Source organism: Zootermopsis nevadensis, unplaced genomic scaffold, assembly GCF_977971745.1.
Source record: "Zootermopsis nevadensis isolate Lab colony 2312 unplaced genomic scaffold, Znev_1.0 Znev_ptg000021l, whole genome shotgun sequence".
NCBI lineage: Eukaryota > Metazoa > Arthropoda > Insecta > Blattodea > Termopsidae > Zootermopsis > Zootermopsis nevadensis.
In genome coordinates, this window is record NW_028259153.1 from 10,543,221 (window position 1) to 10,557,905 (window position 14,685).

Genomic DNA, 14,685 nt, shown 5'->3' on the forward strand with positions numbered 1-14,685 from the left:
AGTAGCATTAGCTTTAATAGTTAATTACAGAGCATTGAAAGCGCTTTAAAAAAGTATGAATATTGGACTTCAGTTGCGGAATACGCAAGAACAGTAATAGCAGATGTGGACCTTAGTAGACTATCTCCCACTTTAACAGCATTCAGCAATATAATGAGAGAAGTCGGAAGATAAAGATTCCAGTCATAATTAACGACGATCGAAAAATCTGTGTAACTCTAAGGATCAGGAAGAATGCAGGCCTCGCTCATTTTATCCTTTATAAAAATGATAACCCCAGTAATAATTGCTGAAGAGAACAAATTACGAATGTCCTCACTACACTGTTTTCTGCAGGCACCCGTCCCGTCCCTCTCAGATCCAAATATCGCACTCAGCACCCTGTTTTAAAACACCTTAAATTTCGAAAATGACTGTCTTATGGGATATGGCGACGTGTAGCGAGGTTTCAGAGGTACTTGCTGCGTCTATCATCAGGGCGGAAGACTTCTACAGACTGAGATGTGTGCAAAGGCCTGGTCATTCCTCCCATGTTCTATTTTTAAATTACTCGATACATAACTTCAAAAAATTATTTGATTTTCATAAAAAAAAACATTCACGTGATTTTAAAGTTGGTCAGACAGTTGGAAAGAATGTGATTCTAACAAGTTTGTTTTCCAGGAGGCAACGCCAGATCCCACGGCCGATCCGGTGCAGCTGAAGAAGGCGCTCGAATGGGAGTTGAGTTTGGACACGCGAGATTTAAGGTCGCACGCGTGGTATCACGGGGCCATCCCGCGACAGCGCGCCGAAGAGATCGTGGAAAAGGACGGTGACTTCCTCGTGAGGGACTGCACTTCACAGCCGGGCAACTACGTCCTCACCTGCCGCTGGAAAGGGCAGAGCCTGCACTTTGTCATCAACAAGGTACCTACTGGTTCTCGGCGCACAGAGAAGAACGCTGGTGACCTCAGCACATTTTTAAAAAAAAATCACCGAATTTCTGTGATTTCCCAGTATTCGTGATAAAATATAAAATAGTGTACAAATGAACAAAGATGGCTACACATCTATTAACTTTACGTCCCTCAACCGACATGACGTTGAACAAGCTCCACCTAACAGAAGTCCTCAACGTAGCCAATTCAGCAAGCGTGGTTTTATATGTAAGTCTGTCCCTTAAATGAATCGTTGAAAGTAATCCATCAAACTGCCATGAGCAAGGTATATTATTTTAGTTTAATTCTGAATGAAATTTTTTTACAATTATTTGTTAGGTAGGAAAAATAATGGTGAGTACACTTAGCAAAGATAAAATAGTGTGCTTTTTAAGCACTACACCATTGAGACACATCGGTAAGTGGAGGTATAACTCCACTCATTCTTGACCTCGAACATTTAGTAATAATGACGTGCAGAATCGTTCGTCAAAAACAGCACAGCTAGCTGATTTGAGAGAAATATGGAAGAAATCAGTCGTGATCTATTTAAGGTATTAACCCGGCATTCAGCTGAAGGGATAGAGGAAAACCCTAAAACTAAACCTTGGGCAGAATAATTGACACCCAGCCAGAATTAGAAATGCACACCTTCCAAAAGTAACTTAATGGCATTAAGCTTAATAACTTTTATCTGTTATATACACACATATATATATATATATATAAACACACATTTTAATTTTATACATTTATGCCTAACATGAATTACTTCCGAACATATCGTGTGTGCTCATCTACCTTAAACTCTGTTCTTGTCTGTTAAGTTTTACAACCACATTTTAATATAATTTAATGTGACAGATCAGACAGAAATGTAAAAAAAGTCTACTATAACCTACCAATATGTAATTTCCCGTTGGCTGTTACTAACATGTCAACAAACCTATATTGGCTGAATATAGTATCATCAATAATGTCATATGAGGAATGGCTGCCTTGAATTAAATTATGAACTGCCTGGCACAAAAACGTTCACATCAATCAATCAATCAATCAATCAATCCAGTCAGTCAGTTAATCAATCTTCCTTGAAGGCATACTATTCCTTATAATTATCACACATATAATTTAAGTAATACCATAGAATAAATAATGTTTTATAAAACAATAATATTTATATATTATTTATATTGATAATATTTTTTTTGACAAACCTTTTTGTGTATTGCAGGTTGTGATTCAGCCAGACACTGTGTATGAGAGGGTACAGTACCAGTTCGAGGATGATGCTTATGACACCGTACCCGATCTCATCACCTTTTATGTAGGTAGCGGCAAAGCTATTTCGTCAGCTTCTGGAGCTCGCATCCAGACACCAAGAAATCGTCTTTACCCCTTATCTTTCTATGCAACAAAATATGGTCTCCAGCAGCAAATTACTGGCAGTGGAGGGGGTGGTTCTTGTGTTGTTTCACCCCTGGCATCACCCTTAACAGCAGCTGCTGGCACACTCCGCTACAATCCGTACAATTCCTACAAGAGCCCAGTACACTCACCACCCAGAACTAAACGTGAGACACCTCCTCGTTTACCTAGTAAAAAACAACGGAGTCAATCCCTAACACCGGCAGAAATAAATGGAAGACCTCAGCAGATCATGTCACCAAGAGGACCAGAAGAGAAGAGCAACAGTGCAGATGGAGTCATCCAGAACTCGACAATGACGCGGTCAGCATACCACGAATCCAACGCAGGTAACAGTGGAAGTAAATTCTCCACACACTCATTGCCAAGATCAGCAGGAATGACTTGTGCCAAACAACATTCGCCGGTATCTGGATCAGCAACTTTGCCGACAAAGAACGGCAAAATGGTGCGTGTCACCAGTGACCCAGCTCTTAGTCCGTGCCTGGAAAGACGAAGGTTTGGTTTCGTGGGTGACAATCAACAACTTCAGGACTTAGAAGGAGATTCTGGTTTATTACCAGAGCAACCTCCTCCAAAACCTAGTCGTATACCCTCAATTATGCGCACAAACTCAAAAGACAGCAGTGGTAATGCTGCTCCTCCCTTGCCAGAGAAGGTCAATAGTGATAGTGCACATCAGGATAATGGTTCTGGGAGTGGACGTCTAAGTGGCATACTGGCCACTGGCGCTAGTTGTGACCCTAACCCTTCCTCTTTATCTCAAGGACATCATGGCACTTTCCAGAGAGTAGCATCATATCATGCTTCTGGAAGTGATTCTGGAAATGGTTCTGGAGATTCAGCTCAGAGTTCAGCAGCGGGGGATACGACCGAGTCTATCAATACTTCAACATTATCCCAACATCGTTCAGGTGGGGTTGTTATTAAAAATCCGCGCTACTGTCATGGGCATGTTCGTCAACTGAGCAATTCAGTGCTCGCCACTTCATGTTCCTCGTCAACTCTGAAACCGCTTGAATATGATTCTGCTGCTGAAGACTCGCTTCTGTTACTCTCAGTCCCTGACCCAGAGCCACCGTCTGCTTTTGACTTAGAAAATTTCCAGACTTTACTGCTTCCAACGCTGGAGAACAAGCCACTAGATGCCACAGCACTTCAGGGAATCAAGATGATGCTTCAGGAAACAGGACCAAGAATACTAGCAAATCACTTAACCCGGGTAGACTTGGAGCTCACAATTGGTGGTGGTGCAAGAGCCAGTGGATGTTGGGAAGGAGACCTGGGTTTGGGTATCAGTTGTGGCATTGAGCTTTGCACACTGCCGCATGGCCACCAACTAAGGCTTGATCTTATTGAAAGGTGAGAAAAGCTTCTTATATAAATAACCTATTTTATAATCACTATCATATTATCAAAATGTGAAGTGGTTTTACTGTAGAATTCTGGGAGTTTAGCAGCCCTAGAAATATTGGACAAAATAGACTTTCACTAATATAACCTCAATTTCACTTCTTCAGAACCATATATAATATATAACTCAACATCACTATTATTTACATGTCAATGTTATGGAGGTGCATCAAAGTGTTTCTTTAATCAGTGGCACTAATCTCATTTATGGCATATGCCCCAATTTAGATTCTTTGTTTTAAGTTGTCATAAATTTGTGATTTGTTGCTATCAGAATCCAAATGCTGTAAAATGTTTACAGTTCAGGTGAATAAAACACAGTAAGTCTGAGGTTAATTTCCGTCTTAGATCTACGAACTTAATCACCAGAATTTTTAGTTACTTTACTTCAGCTTACAATTCATCAAATCAGATATTTTGCAGAACTGAATTCATCCTTATTAGTCTTCTAACAGCATAGTATTTGTCAGTTTATGTTTATTTTCAACACACTTGTGAAGTTATAAAAAACTATCCAATAAAATGTAAGATTTGAGGTTTTCACAGCGGTGAGTATGAAGATTTCTGTCTTCTGGGTTGTTGCGCCGTGTAGTCTGGTCGATGTTTACCAACGTTTCAGAGGTCATACTGCCTCCATCATGAATATTATTCATCGACCTGATGAACATCGACCAGACGACATAGCGCAACAACCCAGAAGACAGAAATCTTTATCCAATGAAACTTGGTGCTAGTAATTGTAAACATTCAAACATTTTGAGCGCCTCTTGCCCCTTGTGTGGAAACACAAGTTAATGAATTGAGAAAAGATATTAATAATCTGCAAAAGAAAAATTATAGTGAAGTACAAAATCGTGAAAGTTTAATTTACACACTATCAATGCGTTCAGTGGATGGATATGAATTTTACAGAAACAGTGGGTAAGGAGTGGCCTAGTATTATTCACACATGAAATATTGAAGGTTTTACTCATTGTCCTAGTAAAGTTATTTTATTGTAACCCTGTAGAAACACTCATTATATTTGTGTATCTCTTTTCCTGGCAGGACGGAATGCCTGAAGCTACTTGTGGCAGTAACCATACTAACATGTGCAACGGAGGCAGATCGTGCTGAAGCTCTTAACAAGTGGATTCAAGTTGCAATAGACACCAAGACAGCTTTGGGGAACCTTTATGGCTTCTGTGGAGTGATGATGGGACTTTGTATGCCACAGGTAAGCAGAAGAAGATATAACCTGTTTTGTTGAAGTCCAAAGGTTTATGACAGTGATGTGTTATAATATTTAAAATTGTTTCTTCAGACTTTGTCCGTCATTTAAAAACTACAAGATTTTAGAAGCTGGATTCTGCTTTTGCCTTCAAGTATTCTCTTTTCAGTTAACCTTTGGTAATTACATGCACATGTTCCTGTTATATCTAAATTACTTAAAAAATTGTGCTGTAATTATTTTGCATTCAATATGAAACATTCCTCCAACCAGCATTCCTAGCCATCTACATTTCATCACTAAACAATTTGAAAATATCAAAGTTAATATTTTCATTAATGTCAATAAATCGGGACTGTTCTTATTTCAAGATTAACAGCATGAACTTTATTCTTGCAGATTCAAAGGCTATCAGCAACGTGGCACGTTCTACGCCAGAAGTTTACGGACAGTGCATTCAACTTTGAGGCTAAACTTCGCCCAACCTTGAAGAGCATGAATGAATGTACTAACCCACAGGCACCAAATACAACAATCCCACATTTGCTTCCATTTGTATTACTGCAAGAAAGAACTCTTGATGACATTCTAGGTAATTTTACATTCAGATTAATACTGGATTTTTTTTTACAAAATTACCAGTTTGCAAATCTGCCTAATCAAATTCTCTTGGTTAAAACACACTCTTAACTCAGTTAAATTTTTAAAAAAGAAATACTGCAAGAACTCAGTGTTTCATACTGGGATACTGGGAAGTGCCTGAGCACTGCGGGTCCCAACTTTTCGTTGGCTCGATCTATAGACTTTCGGTAGGACTCCTTGGACGAGGGATCGGCCTGTCGCAAGGCCTCGACCTGTACACAGGACAGCACAACACAGAAAAACGTGGACAAACATCCATGGCTTGAGTGGGATTCGAACCCATGGTCCTGGCGACCAAGCGGCACAAGGCCCACTCCTCAGAATGCGCAGCCACTGCGGACCCCGTGTTTCATACTAATACCAATTTTCTAATTTTTTTACTTACAATGAACCATGCAACATTTATAGCGACAAATTTGTTATAAATTTCTGTTCAAAACTCCGTATCACTAGCTATAATAAATAGTTCAGCAGTTATTGATTTTAAACCATAAAATCACATTGAATTTGTTGTTAGTTCACATACATAAGAATTACCTTAATAAAGTTCCATATTTGCCTCATAAATGACCTATAATTGTATATCTTTTACACACATATCACCATACACAATTTCACACACACACACACACACACACATATATATATAGAATAATATTTGTGCTCTATCACATCAGTTCACACAGCCACTGTTGATGGTATGATCTATGAAGGTGGTGGGATAGCCTCCAATGACAACAACATAACCTAACATAATGGAACTATCCTTTCCAATAAAATAATAGAAGGTTAGATGCACTTTACGGAGATTTAACAGTCTGAAACAATTAACTAATATTCAATGTGGCAGTGACAAATAAAACGAAGACTGTACACAGGAAAACTTCAAATATGTGTATACTATAACCTAGTATTTCTTAACATATCTTCCTCCATAAGTTGAATTATTAATGTAAATGTTACGTTTGTTTGCAGGCATCAACCCTAATGGCAACAACTCTATTGTCAGCAGCTGTCTAGGGCCATGGGAATCAACTGCAGATTTTGGTCTTGGAACACTGTTTGCCCACATGGAATCCGCACGTAAATTTGGTGAATCACTTGCTACGTTCCGACGGAATGCCGAGATTGTTCTAGAAGATTATAAAGTGGATGAATTACTTATGGATGCTTTTCACACAGAATTTCATCTGAAGTTTTTGTGGGGAAGTCGTGGTGCTTGTGTCGCTGCAGAAGAGAGACATGCCAAATTTGAACAGGTGCTCACTGTTATGTCAGAAAAGTGTGAACCTCCTCAGTTGAGCACACCTGCTTCACCAGGCATTCCTGCTATAGGAACCACTGTCTGAACTTTAATTCTGAATGTATGTAATCCTGTGTGCAATTTCAACACTGAAACTTGATCATTTTTGTATGTGGATAGGGAAAAAGTTGTATTTTTGTGCAGTAACTTGCACTGGTGTTATGTAGCAGTGAGGTCCAACTTGAATTGCTTCAAATCAACTGATTTCAGTTATATAACTCTGTGTGCTACTGACAGTAAAACAACTTTTATCTCATACCAGACACTCAATCAAATCTCATTCCATATTTAGGAAGCACTGCCTTCAGGAAAGAGGATAAGTAAACTATCACTTAAGGATATTGAAGTTGAATTCTTGATGAATTTGAGAATGTGGAAAATACCAGGACTTCCCTATGGTTTAGAGCCCGTGTTAAACTGCTGGCCCCCTCTGCAGTAATTCAAGCAGCAAATTTGTTCATTAATTCAAGTAGATTACACAAACAAATAATTTTATTCAAACAACTCTTTACGAAGAAAGCGTAATATAAACAGTCCTTCCTTATATTTGGACCAATGACCTAGATTAGCTTCATATTAGGATAAATAGCATCTGCCTGACTTCTTGAAGACTTTTTCTCTCCGTCTCCCCCCTCCCTCTTTTTTATGAAAAATGGATGGTAAGATACCTAATACAATTGTATTTCTATACAAATAAACTGACTCAGTAATATCGGGTGTCCAAGAAATAAAGACAGTATTCACCAGGAAGTGCTTCTGTACTCTCTGTGCAGAAATCATATTCCTAGAACACAGGCAGCTCTAATATGCTACATGAAATTGCATCTTTGGAAAGGGAACCGCCATACAAAACATGGGATTGGGTCCATATAACAGCCGGCCACACCACATTGTACTTAATCCACAAATAATCAGCAATTAGAAGAGAAATCTGAAGTCACTGGAAGCTACGGATACTAAATTTGCTGCAGAGATTTTAACTTGGTAATAATAAAGATGCTTTGCTGGCGGTAGGGCCTCGCTAGCCAGATTGGTCAAGGGGGAGAGGTCAGTCTAAGACAGGTACCCTGATCCTCCAAGGCTAACAACCTTGCACCGTAAAAAGGAAGATGTTTTGAAACCTCGATCAAAGCCTCGGACAGATGGACCTAACAGAGGACCGAATGGAAGAGGAGAATTGAGGAGGCCATGGACTGAATACAGACCAGAGAGCCATAGAAGAAGAATAATAATAATGACATGACAGTGTAATGGATAACAACATAATTTTCAATTAGATGACGGCCTAAGATTATATTTTCACCGGACACATAGCCTCCATATGTCTAATACTAAATCCATCAGATGTAAAACTACATGAGGGTCATTTTGAAAGTTACCTGTATCGCAATATGATCATGTAATGAGTTTCAAATAACCAGGTTTGAGAACCAATCAGATTTCATGTTTTATTGGGGAAGATGCCATCTCAATTTGGAATAAGACTGCATGACTGTCAGGGCTTTATGAAAGTAGAGTACGCCATGTTTCTCTCCCACCAGAGGCCAACTATCCCATGCCACCTAAATCACCATGACTGATGCATATTATGCAACAGTTATTAGATGACAAATTGAGATCTGCCTTGTATCGGAAACAATGGAATGTGCTGGAAGGTGGCATAATGCTGCTTCAGGAATATGCCACCTTTCAACATTCTAATGTGCAAAGTAAACTGCAGGTCCTGAATACGTCCCCATATCAAAACTTTTTATCTTGAGTAAAATAGCCACTTTGGGGATGCCATTTTGAACCTGAAGATGCCATCAACAAGGCTTACAGCATCAATATGCCAACTGAGCACAGATGATTACTGAACTGCATTTAATTATAAGTGTCATTCATAGATGAAATGTGTTGGCCTTGGTGGTGACTGCAGTGAGTAGAGAAGATGGGAGTAAGTTTTGAAATAAAATTTATATTGATTTGTTATTGAATCAAGTATTTCATTAATCACATACAGGTAACATTTGAAATGTCCCTTGTATAAAGAAACATAAGACCTCCAATGTAAGTCTCTAAATCCTGGCTACATCACTGCCAAAGTGGATGATACCCCAGAAATTATCACATTTTTTAAAAGTTGCAGATTTTAATGTGCTATTGGAAAATGTTCTATTTATATTAGAGATTATTTTACAGATTTTTAAAAAATATGATTTATATAATGAATGTAAATCTCCGTGTGTCCAATACTATTCTTTGTTGTTAAAATTACAGGTCAGTCTGTGATCTTGTGATAGATCACACTTTCAGGTTAAAAGTTACCTCTTAATCTGTGAACTGACATTGATTTACATTCTAAAACAATGACTGAAAACATCTCAATTGCAACAGAACAAACTTTATGTATATGAATATGTATATATTCATATACATAAAGTTTGTTCTGTTGCAATTGAGCTGTTTGCAGTCATTGTTTTAGAATGTAAATCAATGTCAATTGCAACAGAACAAACTTTATATATACAACATAAAAATCCTTCGGGAATATAAGTAACACTGACGTCATTTTATGTAAATTTGTAAAAAAAGTCATTGAAATTCTTTTTACTGGCTTTACATACAGTCTGCTGTCTTGTAACTCAAGAAGGGTTATAGATTTGTAATTTCTGTTCTGTTATGAGAAACTTGGTGACAATAAGCCATCGCTTGAGTGAGGAACGTAAAACATTTCACCTTGTGAAACAGGGCTGGGCACTGTATAATACTGGAACAGCGTCTTATTAGTGATTATAATTTGTCACCCCCTCCAAAGAATCACCCAAATACTGGAATGCAGAAACAAGCAATAACTGATTAACATCATTCTCTAGAATAGAATAGAATTTATTTACATTCAATAGATCCTTCATACACCTAAGTCAAGGATGTAGAACAGGTCTGTCTAACTGCAATTAATAATGCCTTTCTTTCCTACCATAATCAACAAGTTCTATAAAGAAGCCCACTTATATGCTAATTTCATGTTGCCTTTCTCTTTACTGAAGATTTCTACATAAAAAACAATAAAGCATTTGTTTCCAGAGGCATTCAAATTTGCATAAATGGGTTGAGAGAAGAAACAATTGCATCCTAAATTTACACTATCCAAATTTAAATTTACATCATCGACTTCCTAACATTTAAATCACTTTCAGAATTCATCAAGTGTCTTTTGTATTTTTTGTTCATGTTCTAAATGTAAAAGCCAAAATCACACAAAAGTGTTGATTAAAAAGCAGGAGAATAGGTTGTAGAAGGGATTGATTACAATCTGGTAATGTTTCTTTGAAAGCTATCTACCCTTTATCATACAAGAAAAGGAAATTGCACACAAACCTGGACAGTGCTTGAGATGCAACACAAGGATGACATAATTAATCCTCTAAAGCAGGTAACCTTTAAGTTATCTCAGGCTAGATCATCAATTTTCTTATCATGGATACATGCCATGAAATCTGATATTCAGTCTAGTGCAGTGATAAAAGGACTTGTAAATCCTATATAAAAAAATAAAGGCTGACCAAATCCGGCCCATAGACCAGGGGTTGTGTATGCCACCTCCAAAGAGTGAAGCATTTGGTAGATGTCAACTGGTTAATGATGTTAAGGAAAATAATTTCTGTTTGTTCTGAGAAAGAAATGAAGGCCATAAATACATTCTTTGGGCAAGAAGCTGAGGTAATGAATGATGAAAGGAGTTTGTACAGTTACCAATGTCTTTTTAAAGAGTTTAATTGGAATGAAGATGACCAGTATAAGTGGAATAGAATCCAGGAAATAAGTGATGTAGGTAGTAACCTATTTTCAACAGTAAAGTTGGTAATTTAAAATCTAACTAGCGAAGAAAAGTATGTATGTTTACTAAAGTGATAACAACAAATGCTGTAGCTTGCAACATATACTTGAATGTACCCATCATATAACCCATGTACCACAGATAAACATTGGGCTAATTGTACATAAAAGTCTTGATTTAATACCAGTCACATTATAATTATAAATTAGATTTCATTTCAAGTCTGAATACAGCAAGTGTATGAAATGTTCTTCCCTTGAATATGAATCTTTCCCTTCAGAATGTATAAACATAACAGTGTCCGGTAACGGGAACAAACAGTTTCTGCGTACATGCACAAAAATGTGCAAATGCAATGTGACACTAAAATTACAGAAATTCTTTCTGTATATTACTGTATGGACTATGCTCATATTTACTGGTATTTTTTATACTTTGATAAAACTAAACTTGCAATTAAAATATGTTGCATATAATTTAACTACTTTTAATTGTATTCACAAGAAACCAGATCTTGACAATCAAGATGATAACATGAATGATTTCAGTATGAATTGTCAAATTTCATAAGCCAACCTGCATGTCGTTGCACAGAGTTTAAAGAAAACTCATTACTTTTATTGTTTTTCTTCATATTACTCTGACAAATTAAGTAAACATATAAACTGCCTTTTTTTTCATAAGAGTCGGGCAGAATAAGCAATCTCAATTTATGCAGCCTTTCTTCCGACCGTTGTAGCCCATTCTGCAGTCATGACTACCAGAATGTCTCAGAAAACAGCAATGTCCATGTCCGAGAGATATCTGTTTTCTCGAGTGAATTTGGATGTTCTTCTAGTCGGATGTCTTCTCTTTGGTGATATATGTGCACATGCAAAAAGTAAATTTATGTTCTTAAAGTTTGTAATTTGTTCCACATATCCTCACAGACAAAACTTTCAGGGTATCTGAGGCTGAAGAATCAGTCCAATGTTTCTTTCATATTTCAGTGGAAAGTTAAATAAATGTTTGTGTTCTTTTCACACTAACAGAAATCAGTGGAATTTGAGGTTATCACAGTGGCAAGTATGAACATTGCTGTCTTCTGGATTCTAGCATTGTGTAGTCTCATAGAAATTTACCAATGTCACCCTGATGATGGAGGAAGCAAGTACTTCTGAAATATTGGTAAACTACCAGACTACACACTGCTACAACCCAGAACACAGCCATATTCACACTAACAGAACTCAATTCTGAGAACAAAAGTACTTTAATTAATTTGATTTAAATGTCCACACACAATAAGTATGAAGTTACTCCCACAAAATTAATAACACTGGAGTATGATGTTGACTGATAAAATGGCAGCCCCTGATTTTGCTATCATGTTTTATGTAAGAAAAATAATTACGTGGCTGTCACAAATTTGTGAATTGATGATAATTTCATTTATAGCATCTGGTGACCTTGTGTCCAACTTCAGATGTTAATGGGTATTGTGCAGCATCCAGCCACTCTTTGGCATTACGAGGAGACCTGTCTGTCCTCACTGAACAACTAATTTGATAAATGAGATTTCTTCTTTAGAAACTGACATTAATTCTGTTCCATCTTTGTAATTAAAACTGGATCCAGCTTTACTTGCATGAAGCTCTAAAGAATTTTGACATTTCTAATATTTTCGCTTAAGTTAATTTATTGCAGCGTAATGGCATAAGTGTGGAGATATATTATTAACAACATTTAAACCAATGGTACGCCTACAGAAACATCCCTAGTGCACCACTTCTGCCCAAAGACTTCGAATTGTTTCTAAAGAAAAAAAAGCCAGAACCCTGTCAAGCTTTGTTACCCATACTGCATATGATGTATAGAACGTTCACTACCATTGGCTTATGAAAACATTCTTAAATTATAGCATTTAAAGCGATGTATGGAATTACCTGTATTGGGTTGACTTTCACATGTCTGTCACGTTTCCCCCTGAAGCTGAATAACTGACAGTTAATAAATTACTTAACAACTTAACATTTACTGGAGATTCAGCACTTCAAATTTACATCACTAAACACTAAACAACACTTAATAATTCATTGAACTCGGGTAAATAAATGCCGCTCCACCACGAAATTATCAACGTGAATATGAAGCACCTACGATCGCCATAACTCACGCACGTGTACGGTAGTATCTCGATTCACACAGATATGCAAGGTCACGGTAACTGGGAACAGATTTTGTAAAAGCTATAAATACAGTCCATCTGATTTCTTCAGATTCAGTAAACACTTCATCTGTGACAAAAGAAAGAAAACTTACGTGTTACTAACGTTTTACTTCATAGCACCGTAGGTTTATACGCGAATAATTCTTGCAATGTTCCTTGGAAGTCAGTATGTTTGTGTGAAAATTATCGCTGTATCTAGAGTGTCATTTGAATATAATCCATGCTCTATGGCACATATTTGTGAATGTAGCCTGCTTTCAAAACCACCATCCAAGAGATATGGACTGACTTACTAAGGAACATAGCACATAAACGATTTCTACAAACTTGTACTCCAATCGATGACTGTTATTTTCTTGGTTTAGGAACTATGTAGTCTTCTAGGTGGTTACCAACGTTTCGAAGGAAGTTATCATTACTATCCTCAGAGTAGAGCTTTTAAAATCATAATGGTGGATTCCTTCAGAATAAATCCTTTAAGTGTAAATCAGGAAAGCCAGGAAAATCATTTTTATACACCCGGTCGGAACCGTCCCTTGCCTCTATTTCCATCGTTATTCAGTATACTTCAGCTATGCTTCCATATGGAATGTATTAGATGTGCCTTGAAGATGGAGGCGTTACATTCCTGCGAAACGTTAAAAATCACCTACACGCTAAAACTCATAAGACCACAGTCGACATCTTCCTGGAATCAACAATTTCATGCCTAGTCCATATGAATCATCTAAGAAGGTAAAATTAACTGTACTATACAGAAATATGATTCTGTGGTTAATTCCTTCCTCTTCTCACCAGTTTGCCACTCGATTAATAAAATAACCAAATATACAATTCTTTTGCTTTTGAAGTTTCCGACGTAATATACAGAATGAAATTAAAAAGTAATCCAGTTTGCGCTGGCGTAAACGTTTACAGGTATTATGCTTTCCGTTGAGAAAGATATCTTATAGAAATAAAGACTGCTTATATGGAAACATTGTACATAGTAAAAAACACATACTTCAATGTTGTAATGTATCGTCTGTTAACATTTTATTATTATGTAAGCAACGAAAGAATTCATGCTTAGCGTCTGTGTCTAAGATTATGTACCATATGGCCAGTAAGCTGTAGCAAGTGACGAATGTATGAAAGGATTAATGTATACTAATTGTGTGAATTTGTTGTTCTTATGGGATTATAGTATGTGTGAACGCAGTACCTAATGTTTGTAAATAGGTTATTTGTATGACATACAGTATTCAGTGACATAACGATCACTATTAAACGTGCTTCATGTTGTATTTTGGTGATAATTCCCTATTATTACATTCAATCTTTCATGACGGCTTTTTCTTGAAAAGAAACATAATTTACCTTAATATAATACATGAAAAGTAAGATAGAAATGCTCTTTCTCATAAATTAGTTTTCACGAGCAAAATAAATGGAAATATATATTTCTTTAATTTATTAAATTATATAAATCGATACCAACGAAACGCAACTCAGAATTAGCAAAAAACACAGACTACCTTTGTGGATATCAAACACAAGACAATAATATAAAATGAGATCATTCCTCTGGTTTTCAATAAATGTATTTTTCCCCTAAAACTCTTGATTTGTTTAATTTTTGTAAGACAACTAATCCTTGAAATAAAAACTAATTCGAACTATTCCATATTTCAGTCCTATCTGTGGATTTCCGAACCAAGAACATTTGAGATTCTTCTCATTGTGGAACGTTGAACTTTT

At 36.8% G+C, this 14,685-nt stretch overlaps 1 protein-coding gene across 9 annotated transcripts in view; it reads left to right on the forward strand.

Annotated features, from left to right (window-relative positions):
• LOC110827141 (breast cancer anti-estrogen resistance protein 3 homolog) overlaps positions 1-14,544 on the forward strand; it is a 100,023-nt gene extending 85,479 nt beyond the window's left edge. For all 9 annotated transcript variants that reach the window (XM_087353194.1, XM_087353190.1, XM_087353192.1 and 6 more), the window contains 5 exons: positions 664-909; positions 2,155-3,710; positions 4,809-4,977; positions 5,371-5,563; positions 6,589-14,544. In XM_087353194.1, coding sequence (XP_087209320.1) covers positions 664-909; positions 2,155-3,710; positions 4,809-4,977; positions 5,371-5,563; positions 6,589-6,962 — 2,538 coding nt within the window. In that variant the 3' untranslated portion in view covers positions 6,963-14,544. The remainder of the gene's footprint in view (positions 1-663; positions 910-2,154; positions 3,711-4,808; positions 4,978-5,370; positions 5,564-6,588) is intronic.
• The last annotated feature ends 141 nt before the right edge of the window (positions 14,545-14,685 follow it).